The sequence below is a fragment of the Orcinus orca genome, chromosome 2 (assembly GCF_937001465.1).
Source record: "Orcinus orca chromosome 2, mOrcOrc1.1, whole genome shotgun sequence".
Taxonomy (NCBI): Eukaryota; Metazoa; Chordata; class Mammalia; order Artiodactyla; family Delphinidae; genus Orcinus; species Orcinus orca.
The window spans coordinates 171,143,936-171,169,177 of NC_064560.1; the positions used below are offsets into that span (position 1 = coordinate 171,143,936).

At 39.1% G+C, this 25,242-nt stretch overlaps 1 protein-coding gene across 23 annotated transcripts in view; it reads left to right on the forward strand.

Annotated features, from left to right (window-relative positions):
* SIPA1L1 (signal induced proliferation associated 1 like 1) overlaps window positions 1–25,242 on the forward strand; it is a 501,925-nt gene that overhangs the window by 389,590 nt on the left and 87,093 nt on the right. For all 23 annotated transcript variants that reach the window (XM_033435869.2, XM_033435578.2, XM_033435768.2 and 20 more), the window contains 3 exons: window positions 6,541–6,715; window positions 16,214–16,317; window positions 19,214–19,371. In XM_033435869.2, coding sequence (XP_033291760.1) covers window positions 6,541–6,715; window positions 16,214–16,317; window positions 19,214–19,371 — 437 coding nt within the window. The remainder of the gene's footprint in view (window positions 1–6,540; window positions 6,716–16,213; window positions 16,318–19,213; window positions 19,372–25,242) is intronic.

A 25,242-nucleotide genomic window follows, 5' to 3' on the forward strand; every position in this document is an offset into this window, starting at 1 on the left:
GTCAGGTGGATAAAGGAAAGGAAAATATAAAATTGTCCCTATGTCAAATGACATGAGAGTCTATGTACAAAACCCCAAGGAATCTACAAAAACTTTCTAGAATTGCAAGGTGTGTCCAGCAAGGTTGTATGATTCAACATCAACTCACAAAAATCAGTTGGATCTGTTTCAATGAACATGTGGAAACTGAAAATAAAATACAATACCATTTACAATCCTTCAATAAAAAATGAAATAGCTGGGTATATACCTAACAAAACATGTTTAGGACTCGTGTGCTGAAAACTACAAAACACTGATGAAGGAACTCACAGAAGACTCAAATAAAATAAAGAAACATACCATGTACTTGGATGGAAAGACTCAACCTATTAATGATGTCAATTCTCCCCTAATTGATATCAGTTTAACACGATCGATATCAAAATTCCAGCAAGATTTTTGAAATTATAGACAAGATTATTCTGAAGTTTATATTGAAAGGCAAAGGAACTAGGATAGCCAAAACAATTTTGAAAAAGAATAAAGTGGGAGTAATCATTCTACGTGATTTCAAGACATTATATTATATTGGTATAACTACAGTAATCAAGACTGTGTCTTATTGGAAGGATAGATGCATGGATCAATGGAACAGAATAGAGAAACCAGAAATAGCTCCACACAAATATATCCAACTGATTTTTTTGACAAAGGTGGAGGAAGGATAGGCTTTTCAAACAAGGGCGCCAGAACACTTACATAGACAAAATAATGAACTTGACCAAAATCTCACACATTATACAGAAATTTATTCAAATGGATCATAGTTTGAAATGTAAAACTATAAAAATTTTTGACAAAAACATAGGAGAAAATTGGGGGACCTGAAGATTGGTGAAGAGTTCTTAGATATAACACCAAAAATTATTTCTCTTCTAGAAAAGAAATAATTGAGAAACTTGGGTTCATCAAAATTAAATCATCCTGCAGCACTTTTTTCCTTGAACATTTGCTGATTTGTAAGAGGCTTGGGGCTTAAGTATAGCATAAAACTGCAGATAAGAAGTTAGGTGACAGTTCAGAGTTTTCATTAATTTCATGGGGGCTGCAAAAATAAAAAATAGAGATCAAGGGTCACTGGAGAACTTGGGATTTGTTTTTAAAAAATCAAATTGAAATTCTAGAACTGAAAAAACAAAAACAAAAAGTTAAAATCTCAGCAGATGGGTTAAAGCACTTTAGACACAGCAGAAAATTGATGAATTGAAGTTACCAGCAAATTTTTAACTGAAGAATGTATACAAGAAAACATGAGAAATACAGAAAAGTGCCTAAAAGGCATGTGGGCCATAGTGAAATACATATATGTAATGGAATTCCCAGGAGGAGAAGCAAAATTAAAGCAATATTTGGGGACAGAATTGATGTCTGAAGAAATACCAGTAAAGAAGTTTCCAAAACTGATGAAACACACGAATTGAGACAGAATCAAGGAGCTCTGCCTACTGTAAGCAGGATAAATACAAAGAAAATCAGTTGTAGGCCCATCATAGTAAAAAATGCTGAAATTAAAAGAAAAAATCTTAAAAATAGCCAGAGGAAAAAATACTTTCAAAGAGGAACAGTAAGACAGACAATTGGATTAAAATTAACCATTTCCTGAGCTATAAAGCATAATGAAAAGGTGGAAGCCACATTTCTAGAATGCTGAAAGAGAAGAACTCTCACTAGGAATTTTACCCAGCAAAAATATTCTTTTAAAATGTAGGCAAACCTATTTACAGTGGGAAAAAAAAAGAACAGTGATTATCTGAGGCTGTTAGTTGATGCAGGGATGGACAGCAAATGGGAACCAGGAAACTTGGCGTGATAGAAATGTTCTGTGTTTTGATTGGGTTGGAGGTTTATTAGAAATCATTAAACTGTGTTTGCCTCAATTGGATGCAGTGTTTACTGTTCGGAAATTATATACCAGTAGTTGACTTTAAAATGGAGTCAGATTTCTGTTTCCAGCCAAGATTAAAAGAGAGGGACTTGTTTACTTTCCCATGTGAAACAACTTTTAAAAGCTAGGCAAACCAACAAAACATTGGTTTTTATGACGTTGGAAGTCACGCAACAAAGGACAGTGGGCTTTGGGAGGTGGGAACCAAATGAACAGTAACATTGCACCAGATTTCTGCCTGAAGAGAGTTTCCAGGCTGCGGAGCTGGGAGGGGCACCCACTTGAAGCCCAGGGGTCTTCCTGAGTAGAGATCGAGATGTGAGTCCAGAGAGAGAAAAGATTTGCAGAGCTGGGTACTGGTAAGTGCATGTATTTGAGGAAACTATTTGCGGCCAGGGTAAGAACCACTCTCAGATTGAAGGGGGCAAATCCTCAGACCTCTGGCTGGCTGAGAATAGTTCCTGCTCCCACCAGGCAATCTGGAAAACCTCATACACAGTTCACGTAGCACTGGGTAAAGTCTCAAAATGACTTTGCCTCAATAATGGGGCAAAATTAACCTCAAATTAAATGCTGCTCTATTAAGACCTGTCAGAGTTTTTGAAAGGAAGAACTGAAAGGATCAAACTATTTCCAGTTAACTGTGTCCCAGCACAAAGCTCAGGTGTCTCTCAAGGGTTCATGACCCACATTTTGAGAACTGCTGGACAATGAAATACCTCATAGTGACTGTTTTAAATCTCTGGATTAAATCAGACAATTTAAAAGATTTTTTAAGAAGGGAAGAACTGGGTTGTTCTCATGGTCTGTGCTGCCCCCAGTGGCCTTCCTCTGGCTGTGACATCAGGAAAGAAGAGGTGAAAATACGGAACTTAAGAGGTCTCTGAGAACTTGGTTATTCAAACCTGTTTCTACTGGTAGAGGGCTCTGACTTTATCATCCATCTTTCCAGGAACTCAGGGCTGCGTAAGTCAGATTTTGCAGTACCTGTTTCTTTGATTCTTTGTTAAAGTGCCTATTTTATGAGATGAAGAGCAATTTTTGTACTGTTGGTTCCCAGCTGTGGGAGCCCAACGTCACTTTTGGTGGGTGTTGAAAGACACTTTCTTTATTGAGATTCAAGACTTTCATCTCAAACAGAACCTTGGTCCTGTTGGATTGACCATCATCACTTTTTACAGTGCAAACATTTGTTGAGTGTCCAAACACTTCCATCAGTGCTCCATATGAACAATAGATATGCAAGGATGGAACTGTACAGCATGACTTCACAGTCATCCAAAAGCAAAATCCTAAACTGTGGATAAACCGAACCTGTTTCCAAGATGGCTTCTGGCGTCATCATAACTCTATTTTGAGCATTACAGGAAGGTATTACACATTCATATACATAAACCCATACAGATGTGTTTGTCTCAAAAAATATATAGTGTTTTATATAACCTCAGAGCAATTCAAAATCCCCAAACCGTATCTCTAAACTCCATTTCCATTTGCTCTTTCTCTTGAAACATTCCTTATTATTACTTACGTAACTCCTCCTTAACAACTTCTCATATTCTGGGCAGGGAACAAGGTTGCTAACTGAAGATTCTAGGAGCCTGAGTTCACAGAATACCCACCTACCTCGACTTTACTGCAGCAGAAACAAGGATACAGTCATAGTGTCACCTCCGAGGACAGAGCACTGACATTTGGCAGTGTTCAGAGGAAATTTGACATTCCAACAAATTTCCTCATCCTCTTAAAGGAGTCTTCCTTTCACAACCAGCAAATACCAGTCTGTTCTCCTGTCTGCAGGTGGAGCTCACTAGAGTGTGAGAAACCCGTCAAAAGAAGGCAGTACTCTGTCTCATTGTCCTTGCATTCTGCTTCCACAGTGGTTTGGGGGAAGTTCCGTTACTTATCTTCTCTCCGAACTCTTTTCTCATATATGTAAATGAATCCTCTTGAATATTGCCCAGTGAAATCTTAGGCCTTTATCTAAGAAGTTTAAAAAGCCACCCACAAATCCAGTATCACTGCGATGCTTTCCACTGAACAGGGTGACTTTTGTTTTGCATTGTTGCATGAGAAGGCTGATCTGGGAGGCACAGAGCCAAAGAGCAAATAACTCCCAGCTCCAGATTGCTCCTTTTCTTTGACAGTTCTCCCTGCAGGGGGAGAGTAAGAATCTGGCTTCATTAAGGACTTCTTTTGTAACAGACATAGAGCCTACCACTACTTTTTTATTTGTTGAGACCTAATAGGATACTCAGCTGAATTCTAAAGCCAAGATGAAATCGCTACCTGTGGGAGTTCCCCTCTAAGTATTAGTAACATTCAGACCTTTGAAGGAGGCCAGCTGCCAGTGGTATGTGGTAGGTTTTACTTTCTTTTTCTTTACTGCATGTGGCATTCAAAAAAAAGTGAACTAAATCCTAAATGTGTTTCTGTTAATAATTAAAATGAAGCAGCAATAATGCAAGGTTGGATGCTATTTTAAAAAGAGTCCGACATTGGTATATCCAGTCATTTGCAAGTTTCACATTTGGAACTTTGCCTCCACTTGTGGAAGTAGGCCGAGTAAAATCAGTTCTGCACAATTCTAGAAGTCCTAAGGAGCTCTCATGCCTATGGGTCATGTAAAAGCTACCGAACCTTCCTTGTCAACTAGTTAGCGTGCAGTGGAGAGGGGGGAAAGCAAGCAGGAGTTCCGTCATGACATTTTCTAGTTATCACCATTCTGAACCATTGGGTTTAGAAAGTTGAAAAAGAGTTGCTTAGGTTCACGGTCTTGTGTAAAACAACAGGAGCTGGATATGTTTCAGAATTAAGAAAGGTCCATGGACTTCCCTGGTGGCGCAGTGGTTGAGAGTCCGCCTGCCGAGGCAGGGGACGCAGGTTCGTGCCCCAGTCCGGGAAGATCCCACATGCCGCGGAGCGGCTGGGCCTCTGAGCCATGGCCGCTGAGCCTGCGCGTCCAGAGCCTCTGCTCCGCAACGGGAGAGGCCGCAACAGTGAGAGGCCCGTGTACCGCAAAAAAAAAAAAAAAAAAAAAAGAAAGGTCCAGCTTTAGAAGGATCATAAAATGCACGCGGCATGGAGTAATAGTCCCCAGGATCTGGAGCGGCACCCCACAATCGAACACGTTAATATTTCCAAAACATATGAATATTCACAGAAAGAGGAATAAATTGAAAAGTATTACTGTCGGCTCATATCAAGTTTTACTGCCAAATGTATTTGCTTAAATTTGGTTTTCAACTGTGGAATTGCTAATAAGGGGCTATGGACATACGTTGCAGTGACAGAAATAGAGCACGACAAGCCTGGTTGAGTCCTGGTAATATTTAATAGAACCGAATCACACGGCTGATAATTTATGATCTCCTCCTACTGGACCAGTTACTTGCTTTTCCCTTTTCTGACCTTCTCTTTGCATATCTGTCAAACAGGGGTAATATTTGCTTTGTAGGCTTTTATGAGGATAAGATAATGTAAGTTAAACACTAAACAGTGATTGGCAGACAGTGGCTGTTCAATAAATGTTAGCTATTAAAATTTTGCCTCTTCTCTTCCCCCTTCCCTTTATGAGATAAAAATTTACTGATACAGTGGTTGCAGTGCCACTCTGGAAACAGGCTTAAGTGATATGGACTGCCCTGATTTTACTGGAGAATTAAAAGTCTAAATTTTAAGATTGAAAACTCATTTAGTGTTAAATGACTAATACAACTTTAAAATTTGTTTATAGAATGACTAAACTTTTCAGTGATGAATGAGTGTTTCTATTAATGTTATATCATATTTAAATTTCTTGAATGCTCTGTTTTAGCTGTATTTGAGGAAGGAATATTTACCACTAGCTGATTTGCCATTATGAGGCCCATTTTAAAGTTTCTATCCAGGCACTCGTCTTCTAGAAAAATATTTGAAAAGCATAGTGTCTGATGCTAGTGCCGTCACAAAGATATAACCAAGGTTTATAATTTAATAGATTGGAAAAGTGGCATTAGGAGATAAGTCTCTTCCAATTTTACCCCCCCCAAATTTTATAAGAACTTTAATGGGCTTTTAGTGCAATACAGGTTAAAGTAACTTTTGTAAACACAAATAGACCCACAGACATAGAAAATAAACTTATGGTTACCAAAGGGAGAAGCAAGGGAGTGATAAGTGATAAGGGAGTGATAGCTAGGATTAAAATACACACAAGACTATATATAAAATAGATAACCAACAAGGACCTACTGTATAGCACAGTGAACTACACTCAGTATTTTGTAATAACCTGTAAGGGAAAGGAATCTGAAAAAGATTGCGTGTGTGTGTGTGTGTGTGTGTGTGTGTGTGTGTAACTGAATCACTTTGCTGTTCACTGAAACTAACACAACGCTGTAAATCAACTGTACTTCAATTAAAAAATAAAGTATCTTTTGTAAAGTAGACCTTTACTTTTAAATTCTTAAGGCCTCCCTTTTTAAAAGCGGAAGAACGAAAGCAGAAGGATTTCAAGAGAAGAAAGAGGTTAGCTTACTTGATGGGCATATGGCCTACAAGACTTATTAGCATTTAAGCGGACGGAGTGGGTCTGCCTATATTTATATGCATTGTATCACCTGCCTTCACAGCTGAACTATCAGCAGAAAGTAGGCATCATGTACTGCAAAGCTGGACAGAGCACGGAAGAAGAGATGTACAACAATGAATCAGCCGGCCCAGCCTTTGAGGAATTCCTCCAGCTATTGGGAGAACGCGTTCGGCTCAAAGGATTTGAGAAGTATCGTGCGCAGCTTGACACCAAAAGTAAGAAATACTTATACCCTCCTGCTAGGCATATTGTCCTCCTGCTGTGTTGATGTTCACCTGATAAGTTGCCTGTAAAACAACATGGCCACTTACTGTAGAAAACTGCTGGTGATGGGGGAGAGGAAGAAGCCAGGGAGGGAAGATGTGGCTCTAAAACAATTGAAGACCATAGTCAAAGTAGCTAGGATTGGACTTTTAAAAAAATAGTGTTAGTGTGTATATGCCCATGACTCTCTCTCGCCCTGTCACAGCTCACCCTTCCCCCTCCTCATAACCTCAAGTCCGTTCTCTAAGAGGTCTGCGTCTTTATTCCTGCTTTACCCCTAGGTTCTTCATGACATTTTTTTCTTAAATTCCATATATATGTGTTAGCATACGGTATTTGTCTTTCTCTTTCTGACTTACTTCACTCTGTATGACAGACTCTAGGTCTATCCACCTCATTACAAATAGCTCAATTTCGTTTCTTTTTATGGCTGAGTAATATTCCATTGTATATATGTGCCACATCTTCTTTATCCATTCATCCGATGACGGGCACTTAGGTTGTTTCCATCTCCGGGCTATTGTAAATAGAGCTGCAATGAACATTTTGGTACATGACTCTTTTTGAATTTTGGTTTTCTCAGGGTATATGCCCAGTAGTGGGATTGCTGGGTCATATGGCAGCCGCATGGCACAGGGATATTGGCTCGGTGCTTTGTGACAGCCTGGAGGGGTGGGATGGGGAGGGTGGGAGGGAGGGAGACGCAACAGGGAAGACATATGGGAACATATGTTTATGTATGACTGATTCACTTTGTTATAAAGCAGAAACTAACACACCATTGTAAAGCAATTATACCCCAATAAAGATGTTAAAAAAAAAATTTTAAAAAAAATAAAAAAAAATAAAAATAGTGTTATCAGAAAGGGGGAAGGTAGAAAGCAGTGGATGGAGATCATGCAGAATTGCCCCTGGATAGTGTTGCACAAATTTCACTATATTTAGCTGAAAAACTCCTGCAACTTAAAACCATCTGGTTGCAAGCCCTAGAATTTTTGACTTTCACTAACTCATTTCATAATCCTTGTGCATATCTGTGTAGTCAGTCATTGTATGGTGTTTTAATCATTTTTATATTTTAATATCTAGAGGTATTTTTGTTTATTTCCTGTTATTATTGTCCATAGTCTAACTTAATCTCTAAGCAAATAGGCTTAGCTTTGATATTAGTTTGGCTCGTAAAATGTGTTGATTCAAAGCACAATAGTGCAGCAGTCTGTTTAGCTACAGATTGTGAACATAGAGGTTTGTCCCTTCCCATTCCCAGGTGGTTAATAAAAGAGTTATGTTCTCAAGTATCTAGAGTATGTTGACTTCTGCTATGCGTCTGTGTGAAGGCAATTTTAAATTTTATCTCAAAATCCATCCATAGACACCTGTGACCTGTTTTTCTTTGAGAGGGTCTTTGGATTAGCACATCTGTATTGCAGTCTATAGTAATCGCTCTGATTTTCTGTACAGGAAATTAAATAAGGAGTTGAGTCATGAAAACAGAAAAGCATTCATAAACTCTACTGCAGGGAAGAATTTCCTGTTGCCATGGTTTTGCTGTTGCCAACTTGGAAACGACATGCAGGAGAACCTATGAAAAACCATAAATAGCCTAGACTCTTAAATATTATTTTAACGTTCCATACTCTGCTTGCAGCTGCATAATGTGTTAAATCTCAATATGCCCTTAAACTCTTTTTATCAAGATATTTTGACATTTCCTTTGTAATTCCTTCACGTTGTCCCGATTTGTTGTGTTATGTAAATTATCACCACAAAGAGCTATTAAAAGGGTCTGGGAAGAAAATGTAATTAGCGCCTTGATTCTGTCAATGAATGGCCAGATTGGGAGTTGGTAAGATTATTTATTATTTGTGTATTTACACGGTCCCAGCCATCTCTTGATGATGAAGGGCAATGTGAGAAATGCATAGCAAGGGCAGACTTAAGCAGTGTGGCCCTGAGTAAGGCAGTGGAATAAGCAAAGTAAGCACTTTGCACATTTTGCCCCAATATGCCAGGAACTGCAAAGGCCTGGATCAGCAAACTGCCTCTAATGGCACATTTTTCAGTTATGTAATACATCCATCTGGGAAGGGTTCCTTTTCACTGAACTACTCTCCTTTAAGGCTCCTTGTAACCTTCTGAGGCATAGCTCCTGAGAAAGAGGGTTCAGTTTCCTTTTCTATCCTTTCAGAGGGTCAAGTTTCCTAAAGGGAATGAAAAGTAGGAAAGTGTTTCCATTCTAAAGCCTGAAGAAGACAGTATGCATGTTTATCTCTCTTACTCCAAGCTAGAAGAGACCATTAGCCTCATCACTTAATGGGTATTAAACAATAACAGACCACAGAAATAGGGATCAACCAGCCTCTGCACTCTCCCCAGCAGCGTCCTACTGGCCAGGACACACCCAGAGGTGAGACTTTGTTCTGTGTACTGTGAGATAAGCTCACCACATCTTACCTAACTTTATTCTGTGTTAAGAAACGCTTTCAATAAGATCTTTTTTTTTTTTTTTTTTTTTTGCGGTACGCGGGCCTCTCACTGCTGTGGCTTCTCCTGTTGCGGAGCACAGGCTCCGGACGCATAGGCTCAGCGGCCATGGCTCTCGGGCCCAGCCGCTCCGCAGCTCGTGGGATCCTCCCGGACCGGGGCACGAACCCGTGTCCCCTGCATCGGCAGGCGGACTGTCAACCACTGTGCCACTAGGGAAGCCCTCAGTGTGATCTTTAAAAAGAGAAAATGCTTTCCAGAACATGTGTTCCTGAAGGATCACTCCGTCTCCCTATGACACTGTAGTTGTCACTTGGATCTGTAGTCTTCATCAAATTAAAATATTATTTGCCAAATTCATTTTTTAATTTTTCTGCACCTCCACCTTCTGAATCTCTAATTACTCATATATTAGGTCACTTACTAGTTGTGATTCGATTTTTAAACTTTTTTTCCCCTCTGTGCTTGTGTTTGGATAATTCCAATGAATGCATTTAAGGCACTGTATTTTTCTTTTCTTCCATAGTGTCTTAATCTGCTATTATCCAATCTAGTGAAATTTTCATTTCAGATATTATGATTTTCAGGTCCAGAAGTTGCATTTGGGTTTTCTTTTCTTTTTTTGGCGGGGGGGAGTTCTCTTTTCTTATATTTTCCATATTATTCTCATTAGGTTCATGTCCTCCTTTAAAGCCTTGAGCGTATTTATAATAGCTGTTTGAAAGTCTTTGTGTGCTAATTCCGTCATCCCTGTCATCTGGGGTCTCCCTTTAACAGATTTTCTCCTGTTTTTGAGTTACGTTTTACTGCTTCATCTGTCTGGTTATTTTTGATTGGATAGTGGACATTGTGAATGTTTCTTCATTGAGGACCTGGATTTTGTTGTCTTCTTTAAAGAGTGTCGTTTTATTTTGGTGGGCAATTAATTTAATTATAGAACAGCTTGATCTTTATGAATCTTGTTCTTAGGCTCTTTAAAAGCATACCTAGAGTAGCCTTTACTCTCTGGCTAATTTAGCCCTCCTGCTAAGGCACCTGAATACCAGCATATTCAGTGAGGTATCTCTGCTGTGGTCAGTCAGAAGTTGAATGACTTCTACCCCTGTGTGAACTTTGAGAATGGTTTGGCTGACAAATCTCTGGTAGTTGTTCTTTCCCCAATAGTTTTTCTTTTCTTTTCTTTTTTCTTTTTTAACTGAGATATGATTGACATATAACACTGTATTAGTTTTGGGTGTACAACATAATGATTCAGTATTTGTATATATCCCGAAATGATCACCAAAATAAGTCTAGTTAACATCTGTCACCATACCTAGTTACACAATTTTATTTTCTTACGATGAGAACCTTTAAGATCTACTCTCTCAGCAACTTTCATTTACGAAATACAGTGTTATTAACTGTAGTCACCATGATGTACCTTACCTGAATGTTTTTTCTTTCCCTGGCTTTTGGAACCTCACTCTATGCTTGTGCAGCTTAATATTCAAGACTCAAGGGAACCCCTGTGTTGGTTTCCGAGCCTCTTTCACCGTGTGGTTTCCTCTTCTTTGGTATTCTGCCCAGCAAGTATCAGCCGCCTCAACCTTCCAGACCTCCAGCATGTTCTGGCTCCCCTCTTCAGATCCCTGCTCTGTGCCGTTGTTTGGAAAGTACTTCCAGGTAGAAAGCTGGGTGGGGATCACAGGGCTCACCTTCTTCGATACTTTTTTCTCAGGGAACACTATCCAATGCTGCCTATTGTAAAATGTCTGAAAAAAGGTTGTTTCAGGTATTTTGTCTGTTTTTCTATTTATTTACAATGGGAGAGCAGGTCCTCTACCAAGTGCTGTTATGGCCAGAAGTAGAAGTCTTAGACACTTGTTACGTGTCATCTCATTTAATCCCCACAAACTCTGCTAGATGCCAGTTATCCCCATTTTACAGAATTGGCTTCTTTAGATCAACTAACGTGCCCAAGGTTAGGTAGCTAGTAAGCATTAAGGAGGGAGAACAGGTCCTAGTGTTACAGTTAATGACGTGTTTAGAGAAAGCGTAAATGTAGAATTAGGTACAGTGAAGCCCGCAGAGCTCTGCCTTGTGGCTGTATCTTCCCCTCTCTCGAGCCCTCGAGCTAAAAATACTCAAGCCGTCTCATGAGACATCTCCACTTGTCATGTATTATAATTATATTCAGATTTTAGTACTTCGGTAAAGGAGGAAGAGGCTCAGGAAAGGAAGGATTGATGGAACTGTCAAACCATTTCTTCTTTTTCCCAGTGTTCCATACAAAGTCCAGTTTCCATCTCAGAAATAAGGACTTCTAGCAAACAAGCTACAGGTGTGTCAGGGGTTGGAACAGTTCTGCAATGAAGAAACTTTCAGGAGTAAATTTTTTTCTCCTTTTGTTTCATTATTTGGATGGCATAACCTCTAGATAATTACCATCCCCTCACACTACAGTAAATACGAAAATAAGCTTCCCACCAAGCAGTTTATTATTTGAAAGCTGGAGACCACCCTCATTTTAAGCTGTGTGTATGGATTATTATTGGGGAAATTATTTCCCGAATGAAGCATGTTTGTCAAGTCAGCACGTAAGAGACTTAGAAACCCTTTGAAAACCATTCCTTCAAAGCTCTGCCTTCTTTGATTTGCCGCAATATTAGTGAATGCTTGTTGCTTCCCCCATTTTTCAGCAGTATTATAAAGATCGTTGAGGGCTTCCCTGGTGGCGCAGTTGTTGAGAGTCTGCCTGCCGATGCAGGGGACACGGGTTCATGCCCCGGTCTGGGAAGATCCCACATGCCGCAGAGCGGCTGGGCCCGTGAGCCATGGCCGCTGAGCCTGCGCGTCTGGAGCCTGTGCTCCGCAACGGGAGAGGCCACAACAGTAAGAGGCCCGCGTATCGCCAAAAAAAAAAAAAAAAAAAAAAAATCGTTGAGATTCACGGTCTTAGAGGAGATGGAAGACTTTTCATAAAGAAAATAAATCCTTTATTTGGAATATTTAACCTTTGATAAAGAAGGGAGTAAAACTAGCATTATTTAAATGTTTCACACGTGCAAAGGACTGTTTGGAGTTCTAGAGACTGATGAATGAAGAAAAGTTTTCTTTTTTCATCTCCTAAACTTTAAACTGTGTTATAGTGTAAGGTTTTTCCTTTGAGTGTTACTGAGATGCAGTTGGCAAAGAAATTAAAATATGTAAAAGGCCCTATTTAAGGCAGCTACACTTCTTATCTCAACTGCACAAAATTCTAAGTTCTGATCAACACATTTCTTGAGCATCTTTATGGGCTAGTACTTTCATATGCATTGTTTCAATCCTCAGAACAGTGAGAAGAATATCGAGGGGCGAGGGGTGGAGAAGTGAAGTGACTTGTTTGTGGTCATTTAGTAAATGATGCTGGAGGTATTGGAATTCAGGTCTTCATACTTGCAGGTGGGAATCCAGGTAATTGCAGGTATCTTGCAAAGTGCTCAGTAGGTAGAAGATAGTAGTGACTGATTCCTAAGTACCTGTCCCACATCATCGCTTATCCTTTTCTCACCATATGTTAGTGATTTTAAGAAGCCTTCAGTCCTGGGCACATACACATGCATACTTGCACGTTCCCTGAACTGACACAGTATGAATTCTCCTGTCATGGCAAAGGGTGGTATTACAAACTCTCCTTGATCCCTTCCTCAGTGAAGTAAAGTAACCTACCTCCTGATGGTTAAAGGTACACTGAAAAAACATGAGTAAATATGGTAGATGCCAGAGAAGGTGGGATTCTCGACTTCCCCAAATACTTTGTTACCGAGTGGGTGAAATAGTACTACAAGGAGGCGTGAACAGTACTACAGAGGTGTGCCATCCAGTGTTCCAGATGTTAATACTTGTCCCCGGCTGTGCTTCTGAGCATTGACCTCTGCATCCCCAGACCCGGAGGCAAGCTTTCATAGAAGGGAGATCTGGGGTCTTAAATGGATGGCCCTCAGCAGCCAGCTGACTGTTGTAGGATTTCAAGCTATGGATAATAATCAGATCCGCAACCTGTCTGCGATTTTGTTCTGCCTTTGATGTGTTCCGTAGTGGTGAGGACGTTCATAAGCTGAGCTTAAGCTTTCTTCATTCCATTGACTTTATTAGTCTATGTGCAATTAGGTCATTAAATTGCTTTTCTCTTTGTATTCATAAATATTTAAAACTAGGAACTTCCCCAAAATCAAATTGCTTAGGCTTGATCCTTTATCTAGCTTTTCTGAAGTCGAACGTATCTGTTAGTGACCAGGAAGTGGTTACATAAAAATCGAATTACTTTTTCCTGATTCAGATTCCTACACATCCACCTTTATCATCCAAGTTTTATTCCCCTTAAAGCAAAAGAGTTGAGCCAAGAGAAGTCAAGGATGAATATGACATTGACCAGATCTGAAACTGCTTCTACAAACTTATTAACCTCTTCATACCATCTTCAAATAGAAGTGCCTAATGTAGGGTATTATCACTTATCGACACCTTTTCAAAGCAGCTGACAAGAATATTCTCATCATTCCTCAGTTATTCAGTGTCTTCTTATCATCTAGTTTGAATATTAGAAATTTTATTTTCTATGACTAGCGTAGAGGGCTGACCTTATTAGTGGATATACACCATTCGCTGGTAGTATAATTTGGAGGCAAATCACATGATTATCAAGATGACCTATAAGATGCCCAAATTTATTTTTTAATTTTAAAGCTCCATACAAATAGGAAGGAGCATTATCTTCTTTTTATCCCTCTTCTATAAACATATTTTTCCCCTTAGAAATCACTCAGTATATACTCTTTTCAACCAGAGAAAAAAAGATTTTTGTCATTTTCCCAATGGTCATCTTCCTGATTTTCATTCTGTTAAGTGTTTCATGGTCTCAAGGTCACTAAAATAATAATAATAACAACATTAAATGCCTTATTCTTCAGAGAATATAACAAACATTCAGTTTCCATTCTCTCTGGTAAAGTTTAGCAATTCTATTATGTACAGTAATTTCAGGATTTGGGAATTCCTTTCTTCTCAGAAAGGAAAATTTCATTGTTTTGGCCCTAGTTTCATGTCTGAAACTTTTGAAACTGTTTCCAGACTGTTTAAAATGATCAGCAAAGCTGAGGTTTTCAGAGGTCCCTAGAAGAAGACGGGTCATGCAGCATCCATTGTATGAAATGAGGCAAGCGTCGGAAAGAGAGAAAGGACAAGAAATAGAAAACAAATTATCTTCAGGGTTGTCTTCATTTTTCTTTCCTGGTAGTAATGCCTTTAGAATTAGAAAGACATACAAAGCAAAATGTAGTAAATGAACACTGGATGGTAATTTGTTTTCTAGTTCATTAACTTTGCTTTAAATTGACTTGAAACACATGTAAGTACTCATCACAGCTGACACATTGACTTGAAAGTTGTAAAATGTGCGAATCAGTTCTAGAGGTATTTATAGCGAGGGTCCTTAACAATAGAAACCTTCTTCATACTCAAGATCTGTCTTAAGTAGGTCAATGATTTATTGCAGTTGTATTTTTTTGTGGTAATCGTCATTAACATTTAGAAGATATTTTTCTTGGGGCTTTACGTGTTGGTACGTATCTTTGCAGTTTTTCAAAAGTAGTCTTTGCTTTATTCTACATTTATCTTGTTTTTAAAACCCTTTGTGTTTTATGCCCTCTTCAAAATTAAGATCCAGGGTTGAAACTCAGGGCTCTAGAACATCTTAACAGGTCTCTGCAAACCTCCCTTATGGTCTATTCTTGGAGCAACGCCTAAGGGCAGTGCAGCTACTGCATTAGAGTCCCCTGGGGGTGTTTATTAAAATAGATTCTTCTGCCCAGCCCCACACCTACGGAGCAGTATTTCTGGGAGTGGAGGATGGGAAGCTGCCTTTTAAGCGGCTTCCCAGCGGATTCCATGCACACTCCAGTTTGAGAACTACTGCCTTTCGGTACATGCCAGAGGCTGTCTTGCAGCGTCATTCTCTAAAATGCGGTAAAGTGTTTGCTCCTTAGCAATATGGTTGGTGGAGGATTGAGTTTACCCAAAATGAATGCATTTCTGTTCATTTTGCCGCCTGTAAGTCCAGGTCCTAATCTAAAGATATTCCCCTTCAATTGGACAGTTAATAATTCTCTTTGGTTTCCAGGTATTTATGAGCACGTTGATTTGTTAATGATTAAGGGGGTCGAGGTTGTTTTTCTCCTTAAGGAAGGTGAGAACAGAACACACTCAGTCTTAAATTGTTGGACATTGCTGTAATACCTTTGTTATTCAGCGTTACAGTCTTGTTAAGTTTCCATCTATTTGTTAAGAACAAAACGGTTCTCTTGCTTGAGTCAGAAGTATTGGAAAAAAATGTTCTGAACTTGAAGTCTGTGGACGGAATTCAGGGGTCTGTGATCTTGGATGGGAAGTAATTTTACATTTATCTTCACTGACCCCTAATTGAAATTTAGCATTTCCTTCAGTTATGAATGTAGGCAACACACCACAGTAGTATAAGCTCTACCTGTGATTCTGTCACCAGTAGAAAGCATAGGTATTTTCATACTATATTGTTTGTTGTTGGAAGTATGCCAAGATACTGCTTATGCACTTCACTATGTCAGAATTATAGTAGTTATTAGACCAACTGCTCAAACTTATTATATAAATCTTATGCTATTATATCATTTTAAAATTGTTTTGATAGTGGTATTTTTCAGTCTGTTGATTTCTGTTGAAATCTTATGTATTTTATGTTATGCATTTACAAATATTATTCTCAGAAGGAATCCAAAGGCTTCACTGGACTGCCAAGGGGGGGATTGGGTACAAAAAATGGGTAAGAACTCCTATACTGTGTCTTGTCTTAGGATGTCTTCATCCTAAACCATTTCCCTTTTTCTTTTTTTGAGCTCCATCTCTTAAACGAACTATTTTTCCTATTGTTACAGTTGTCTCATGTCTTTTTTTTTTTTTTACTGTAGCTGATTCCACTGGAACCCATTCTCTGTACACAACATACAAAGACTATGAGATCATGTTCCATGTTTCTACCATGCTGCCATACACACCTAACAACAAGCAGCAGGTAAGAGATCCTTGTGTTATCTGTGGGTTTTTTTGCCCTTGTTTCATTTCCCCCAGAAGCCTAAGTGGCAAGTTTATAAAATCTTAAACCAGAATTTAATGTTGCACCTGTCACAGCAGCAGGAAGCTTTGTACTTTGTGGAAGTAAGGAATAGCAAATGAGCTGAAAACAAATGAAGAGACACAAATTCTGGGTTAACAGCCAGCTGGATGGCTTTGTGAATTAATCATTTGCTTTTCACCCACGAGAATTGAGGTTTTCCTGAAATCTGAAAAGAACAAGTTGAAATCATGGTGATTAGATGACTCTGCAGGGTTGCAAAGAACACATATGAGTGGGTGAAATTTCATCTCAAGAGGCCAGTGTACAAAGCAGGAAAGTACTGATGTTTCATTTCAAATTTCAAAGGAGGTTTCCTCCACTAACTTGGAGAAAAATCAGAATGTCGATGGGGGCTCAGGAAAATGTTTTTTCTTGCTGTGTTCTTCAGGGGACAACATAAGTAACAATTGCATTTGTGTACCTCTTGTGTACCTCATACACAGAGTTTCTTTTAAAAAGATCTAAAAGCACAAGGCCTAGTACTAAAATGTAGTCTGTGAGATGATAAAATGCGAAAACTAAGAAATGGCAGATGGTTACAGAGCAAGATGGAAATGGTACTGTTTTAAAGAGTATGTGGTGGTAGTTGTTTTTAAAAAATGTTTTAAAACAAATGATACCAAACTGAAACTTAAAAGAACCAGAGAACTCACAGACTCTCCTTTCAGTAGCTGTTACAAACACAGCAGTCTAGTATCACTTCTGACCTTAAAACGGACATAGATTTTCTTATTGTCAACTGTTGTACTAACAGAACACAGGGCCAGCTGCAGAATGAATCACATCCTCTTTCCACAGAATTTAACAAAATATGGATCGAATCTGAACACATTGTCACTTTAGGTTTGATTACATCACACATCTCAGTAACAAAATCTTGCCTCTTACGATTACCAAAGCAATCAAAACGTAGGAAGCAAAGCAATGAATCAGCTATAAATCTGAAATAAACCTATTTTAAGATAAATTCCCCTATCTGGAGTTTGTTGACAGTTTGTTTTATGCAAATTCCAAGTTCTAGACTTTTGAGAGGAAAATACCCTGCTAAGAAAAATATACTAAACTCACTCTGACCAGACAGTAGAGAGAATTTAAGAACATCAACAAATGATCTTTAAAGGGGAAATGAAGGCTTATTCTACCTGATTGCTCAGCAGAGAAAGGTAACATGTGGGGGAATGGGGGTAAAAAATTTAGTAACAAGACTCAATTGTATATCCAGCTAAATGAATCAAAGGGCTGAGCTGAGTGAGTTGGCATTTAGGTGGACATCCATCCAAATTATTTAATTTGGGGTCCAATCAAGGCAAAAGTATTATGGTCCTGAATCAGAGTGAAAGAATAATTTGTATTCTACATATTAAGAAATTTAAAATTCTCTAGCTAAAGAATTTATTTCTTCTACATAGATTATGTTATGCTTGGAAAACCCAGAAAGAACGTGTCTTTCAAAATCTTTCTGCAGAAATTGGTTTATAAATACTGTCTTTTTTTTCATTATATATAATGTGAGATGGATAGGTTTATTTCTATTTGGGTTCTTTAGTAAGACAGTAACATTACATATCAGGCCATATTTTGAAGGAAGAATGACATGTATCAAAAAGACAATGGCATCTATGCAGGAATGACATATACATAGATTGTATTTGAGCTTGATAGGTTCAAGATTCTGAGGAGATTAATAATCTTTGATGATGGGTATATTTTATATAGCAGTCAATACAGAGCAGCCTTTATTTTTGTAACATCTGATAATACTGCATGTTTAGAAATGAAGTACACAGCCTCATTAGAAGATCTTTTGGGATGCTTTAAAATTCCTAAGGTTAAAAGTACATTTCCTGAACATTCTAACTCCCAATTCTCAACCCTAATCTAATAGGCTGTTGTTTCTCCCAGCTGGCAGCCAATACTCAGTCACTGATTTTACTGATACGTAATCTGTGTAAGGTAAAGTCACTGGAGAGTTTTTTTTTAAAGGTTTATAAATACAAGCTTATGTCTAATAGATAGTTTATATAAACGTCATGTTTAGTTGTTTTCCTCCTGGTAGGAGCCTCCACGTAATAAATATGAGTAATACAAATTTTGTTCAGTTTTTCTTCACATGATTGAGTTAAACTCCCTAATAACCCCTTTCTAGAGAGGCGCTGAGCTAGGATGATTTGGAGTGCCTGAATTTGAAAGCTACCTTTCCAAAACACCGTTTAATGTGAAACAGAAGGTGGTCTTAAGCAGCTTTCACTGTAATTAAAGAAGCTATTTAAACCTGAAATTTAACCTGCTTTAAAACTGTTAGAACGTTTTGGAATATTATTAATTTCTGTATTCCCAGCTTGTGCCATAAAAAGTATTATCAGAAAACACCTTAGCCACATTTCTTTAAATGAAGCTAATTAAATCAGAACATAAATTGCGTTGTAATTACTTTAGCCGTTCTCATCTTTAAAAAATATTCCCTATGGCAAGTTTCTTACATGAAAATGGAACAAAACTGTTGTTATGGAAACTGAAGATTTGGAGATGCTGGGACTTGGCGTAATATGCTAGAGATTAGTTAGATCTATTTGAATGGACTGTGTGTTTTATGCAAATTTCTGAATATTCATTTCCATATTCTTCCTTGGAGGGAATGATAAGACCGGCTAAAATATTGGCAATAACTGTGTAGGTTACCTCCCCTAATATGTACTGATTAATAATGAATGTTTTAAATACAGTTACATAAGGGAATCGGGGAGTTACAAGCAGAGCGTTGTCATTTATGTCTCTTGCTTATGTTTTCTTTTAGCTCCTACGGAAGCGGCACATTGGAAACGATATCGTAACAATTGTTTTCCAAGAGCCTGGAGCACAGCCATTCAGCCCAAAAAACATCCGATCCCACTTTCAGCACGTTTTCGTCATTGTCAGGGTTCACAACCCCTGCACTGACAGTGTCTGTTACAGGTACTGGCTCCAGAGGTGGCTGGATGGGCATTGGTGCGCGGTCACATCGAAGGCCCCCTCCAGCTCTGCTTTCTGAAGTTGCAGTGGGAAGTCTATTGCTATTTATTTCTGTCTTTAAACTATGCTTGCGGATGGCTGAATTCACAGGATGACGTAACCTGATGGCATTGACATTCCCCAGACGTGTTGGTTAGACACCTGCCGTTTCCATTTGCACCTCCTTCTTAGGTGGCATCCTTCATCCATGCCATCTGGACACCAGCTAATTACTCATGCTGCTAATTATATTTTGCTTTTGCCATGCCAAAAGCAGAGAAGAATGATCATAATAAGTAGGGAAGAGAAGTTTAATTTTTTTTAAATTATTATTATTATTTTTTAAAAGCCCAAACCCTTGCTTAGGGCTGACTTGATTACCTCTAACATTTCTGACTGCAATCTTAGGGGTATTTCTATGCTTTGTTAAGCATTTGGTGGAATGGTTTCAGTGTCCCTCGTTGACCTAGTCTCATGAGTATCAGAATTCAAGCATCTACCTGCAGAGGCCTCTGCAAGAATCCTGGAGAGGGTCGGTGTTGAAGAGGGTACGAACCTGTGACGCTGTGTTGACATGAGTGTAGTGCCAAGAAGATGTGCGCGGATGTTCTAGCATTAGTAAGATGTCCTAATAGGAATCTATCCTTTCAAAATATGAAAGATTGTCGTATCTTTCCATCCCTAAAATTTAGAAGACAAGGCTTTGTTAATTTTGGATTTTTGTTTTTGAATTAAAAGAGCCACCTACACAGAAAGTGGCCAGTGCAGACTGATAATTGGTTTATTGTGAGATCTACAACTGTCTAATCCCTAGGTGTAATGCAGGTTAAATATAGGAGAACGAGCAAGTTCAGGGAACAAAACAAGTCAAGGTTACATTGGACTCCTGCTGACTGCCATCATCCTTGCCCATTCCACAGTAACTACGTATGATGAGCTCTAATTAGAAGCCCAACTCTGATCTAGGCACCTTATTTGTGTTACCTCATTTAATTGTTTTTTAAATTATTTTATTTATTTTTGGCTGCATTGGGTCTTTGTTGCTGCACGCGGGCTTTCTCTGGCTGCGGCAAGTGGGGGCTACTCTTCGTTGCGGTGCACGGACTTCTCATTGCGGTGGCTTCTCGTGTTGCGGAGCACGGGCTCTAGGCACGCGGGCTTCAGTAGCTGTGGCATGCGGGCTCAGTAGTCGTGGCTCTTGGGCTCTAGAGCGCCGGCTCAGTAGTTACAGCACAGAGGCTTAGTTGCTCCGCAGCATGTGGGATCTTCCTGGACCAGGGCTCGAACCCGTGTCCCCTGCATTGGCAGGCGGATTCTTAACCACTGTGCCACCGGGGAAGCCCTCATTTAATTTTTAAAACCTCTGAGGTAGGTGCTGTTTTAATCCCTGTTTTCAGATGAGGAAATTTAAGCACTTGGGGGTAAGGTAACTTACCCGAGGTCGGCTGGTACTCGGTAGAGTTTAGATTTGAATGTACCAAGTCTGATTTTAGAGCCCAGTCTCTTAATGGCTCTGCCATGCTGTCTTCCTCCATGCCATGTGCAATAGGGGTCTTTGCTGCCCCTGCTGCTGACGTACTAGCTATTCCTGAACTTCTCGGGTGCCAATATGAAAACCCCAGACCAGGGAGTTCTGTAGCTTCCTAGACTCAGTGGGTGGAAACTCAAACAAAGGAAACCTAGATCTGAAGCTTTTTCTCAAGAATATGGTCTCCAAAAGCTGCTTTATTTAGGTGTAGAAGGAAAGAATTAGTGCAGAACATTTGACTGTAATTGGGGTGGATAACTATTTGCATTTAGAAAATATCCCAAGCAATTGAAATGTTCTATGTACTGGATTCGGGCAAAGGATTTCATACTGCTTTGTAGATAGAAAACTAAATCCTTTTTGCAGTGGTCGCTACGAAGTTTGGGGAGTGGAAAGCTATGTACTTTCTTTTAAAAAGAGATTCTTCTTTTAAAGGTGTTTGTCTAAATAAAGTGCTGTCCAATAGAAATATAATGCAAGTCACATATCAATTTTATATTTTCCAATAGCCATATTTTTAAAGTAACAAGAAATAGGTAAAATTAATTTTAACAATATGTTTTTGACCCAATAGTATATTTTATTTACCTGATATATCCGAATATTATTATTTCAACACGTAATTTTTAAATTTTAAAAATTACTGAGATACCTTATGTAGTTTTGGACTAAGACTTTGAAATCTGGAGTGCATTTCTGACTTACAGCTCATCTCAGGATGCTCAGTTTTCATTGGAAATAATCTGTATTTAGATTTCATACAATTTGCAATTGGAGAAGTAGATTCATAATAGCTTATTGCAAACATACTTTTTAAGTATGTCTCCCTCTCCTTCAAAGACGTTTGAAGAACTGAATCGAGTGTCAGTTTTTAAAATTTAATGTGATTTAACACTCTTTGGTCGTACTAGCCACATTTCCAGTACTCAGTAGCCACTGAAGTATGGCCAGTGCGAGTCTAAATAGACTGATAGGAGCAAAGGTGTCTGAACCTTCTTAATTACTTGGCTGGATGAGTAAGTGATATCTGTTTTATTCTTTTCAAACCCTCCTTCCCAGCCTGAAACTCATGATTTTTGCTCTCTCTCTTTCTTATTTTTAATCTCTTACCTGGAGAGCCCATCTTCTTAAGCCCACCTTGTGATGCTGGGAACCTTTGCAGGGGGACACTGGACACCCCTGCTCACAAGACATGGGCTAGTCTGGAATTTCCCTAGTTGCCAAGCTTACTTGAAGACCCAGTGCACTGTGATTTTTGGAACTAAAGTAGTGATCTTTTCCTATTATAAGCTTTGTGTACATGAATTTTTCTCAGTCCTTCTTAAACTCAAGTAGGTTTGTTTCCTGGGGTATGTGGTGATGCCAGGAGATGTTTAAAGGCCCAGAATAACGAGGGTACCTCTCTTGTAGTCTTTAATGCTTGGGGGAAGGGATGTTTATTTTCATGAGAAAATAAATGTATTATGAAGTAGAATGGAAAATTTGTATCAATTTTAAGATACAATGTGGGTCTTCAAAGAGTTTTCATACCTGTGGGCTTTTCTCATACATTGGCCCCTCCCCACACCATTAGAGATGTGAATTTATAGGCTTCTTTCATTAGGGATACTCTGGTGGGAAAGCTTAGAGATGCATTTAATTTGTACAAATTATATTTAAATCTCATTTATCTCTAAGAGGTGTAGTTAGAATAATTCAAAGCCTTTTCATCATTTAAAATCTCTTGTTCCCACTTTCTCCACGGTGAACACTCACTTTTATTTACTGACGTCTACTTGGTGCCCAAAGTGTGGAAAGTTATTTCCTCAAAGGAATGTCTTGCTCTAATTGTGTAGAGAATTGTGGGGTCAATACAGGCTCAAGATATAAAGAACATTTAACTGAGAAAATGGGATTCGGTGTGTGTTTTGAAGCACAGATGGTGGAATTCAGTGGCAAAATGAGAATAATTCTGTGAGTCCAGGGGTGGAAAGTGGTATAGATGAACACGTAGACACAGGAAGGAAAGTGGACAGTACAGTAAGAAGGCTATGCTGTCAGAGAGATGAGTGGGCAGTGGAAGCCCTTGGAATGCTCGGCCAGCCAATAGCACTGTATAAATAGTTCTAGGAAAATTTACTCACCGTCACCGTGTGAGGAAATGTATATACAGAAATACAAATTTAGGCTTTATTGTCATTTATTTTTCACTAGTTCTTTACAGTCCTTATCAGAATATACTAGGCACCATTCTAGGCTCTGGGTTTCAAGGGGGGAACAAAGTGACAAAAATCCCTATAGTGAATATGGAAATGAGGCTCTGAAATAATGTGTGTTGTATCACCCTCGGAACTAGAAAGTTTATACAGGAAAAACTGACTAGTTTAAGTTAATGCCAGAGGCCAGTTAACCTTGAAGAGTAGACCTAGCCAAGAACTCAGAAATTAATCACTACGTCTGTGTACAAAAACTTATTATGCCCATACCTGATAAGAGGACCCTGTGGTCTCTATTAGTTTACTTGTATCATTACAAAGAGCTTAATCGTCTGGTTTCAGTTGATAGAGCAGATTAGAAGCAACAAATCAAAAAGATGAGCCTTTAGTGGCAAGGATGTACTGAAAGCATCAATAAGTGATTACCAGTAAGGGAGATGTAGAAAAACGATTCACATTAAAGGTACAAATTCAATAAGCATAGCAGTCTGGGGTCACTTGGTTTGGGACCAAACAACCAAATATCCATCACTCACCCCGAGGGCCTCACTTTGTAAAAACATGGTGCAAAAACTTTGTCACCATTTTTTTTTAACAGGTAATAAATTAATGGATCTAGGCACTGATCATCAAAGGCTGCAAACATCATAAAAAGAGATAAATGCGTGTCTCATAATGGAAGAATACAACCGCATCTCGGAATTAGTCTTATCCTCTCTTCCCAAAATTGAATGTGAATCCAATCAAACCTCTAGAGAGGCCAGGAAATGCAAAAGACCAAAGAACATGTTTGTATTCAGCAAAATTCAGGCTCTGGACTGTGTGACACATAGCCCAGTTTCTTCAACAAATAAATTGCAAGAAATAAAAGAGAAGTGAAGTAAGAGAAGTGGAGGGGCATTAACAGAATATAAAAATTTAAGATAAAATTAATTAATTGTAATGTATGGGCCTTATTTGGATTCATTTCAGACAGACTATTTAAAAATCTTAGGACATCTTAAACAATTGAAAGGTAGAACTTTGATTCACTCTATGATGAAATTAAAGAATTATTGTTCATTTCAAAACTAGTATAGTAGTAAGTGGTTTTTATAAAGATTGTATTCAAAAACAGATGTTAAATTGTGGTCAGTAACTATGTTTGGGAAGGTAGATATATATGTCACTCCTCTCAGAAAGATTTCTGTGTTCAGTGGTTAAGATGTAATAAATGTTGAAAGGAGTTAGTGTGAGGTAGTATAAAAAGCACCTGGAATCAGACCAGACAGTTAAACATATCAGATTTTAAATTTCCCTTTCTGTTCAATGGAAGGTGGCTTGACATCTACCTGAAATCCCATAAGTAAAGTATCTGGTCTAGGCAGGGAGTGTTGTGTATGCACATTAAATGACCATGCCTTTTTCTTCTTTTCTCCTCTTGAATAAAAATAAATAAATATGCAAGCTTCAACCAGGAAGAAAAATAACGAAGGTGGAAATTTCTTTCAGAAAGTCTATTCCAAGCCATCATTAATCAGCATCCCTATTGTCCCATGTAGCTGACTTTTCTAACACAAAACTCTGAATATGTCACTCTTTGTGCTTAAAACCATTTAGGGCAACTTTTTTTTTGCGGTACGTGGGCCTCTCACTGTTGTGGCCTCTCCCGTTGCGGAGCACAGGCTCCGGACGCGCAGGCTCAGTGGCCATGGCTCACGGGCCCAGCCGTTCCGCGGCATGTGGGATCTTCCTGGACCAGGGCACGAACCCGTGTCCCCTGCATCGGCAGGCGGACTCTCAACCACGGCGCCACCAGGGAAGCCCCATTTGGGGCAACTTTGAGACTCCCCAGCATAGCCTCCTTCATGGAGCCCTTCAGGTCTGGCCTCTCTTGTCCCTCGGCGTCCACTGGCACCTCTCCCTGTCCTCCCCCCAGCATAGAGCTACTTACAGCCCCTCCTCTCTGCACATGCCGCTCTCTGGGCAAGAATGCCTCTTCTCACGCACCCCTGCCACTTTCATCCAATGAACACCTGCTCTTCTTTTCTCTGGGAGTGCTCCCCTGACCTCCCAGGACTGGATAAAGTGCCGGCTGTTCCGAAGTGTTTCCAGTAGCGCGCTACACCTCCC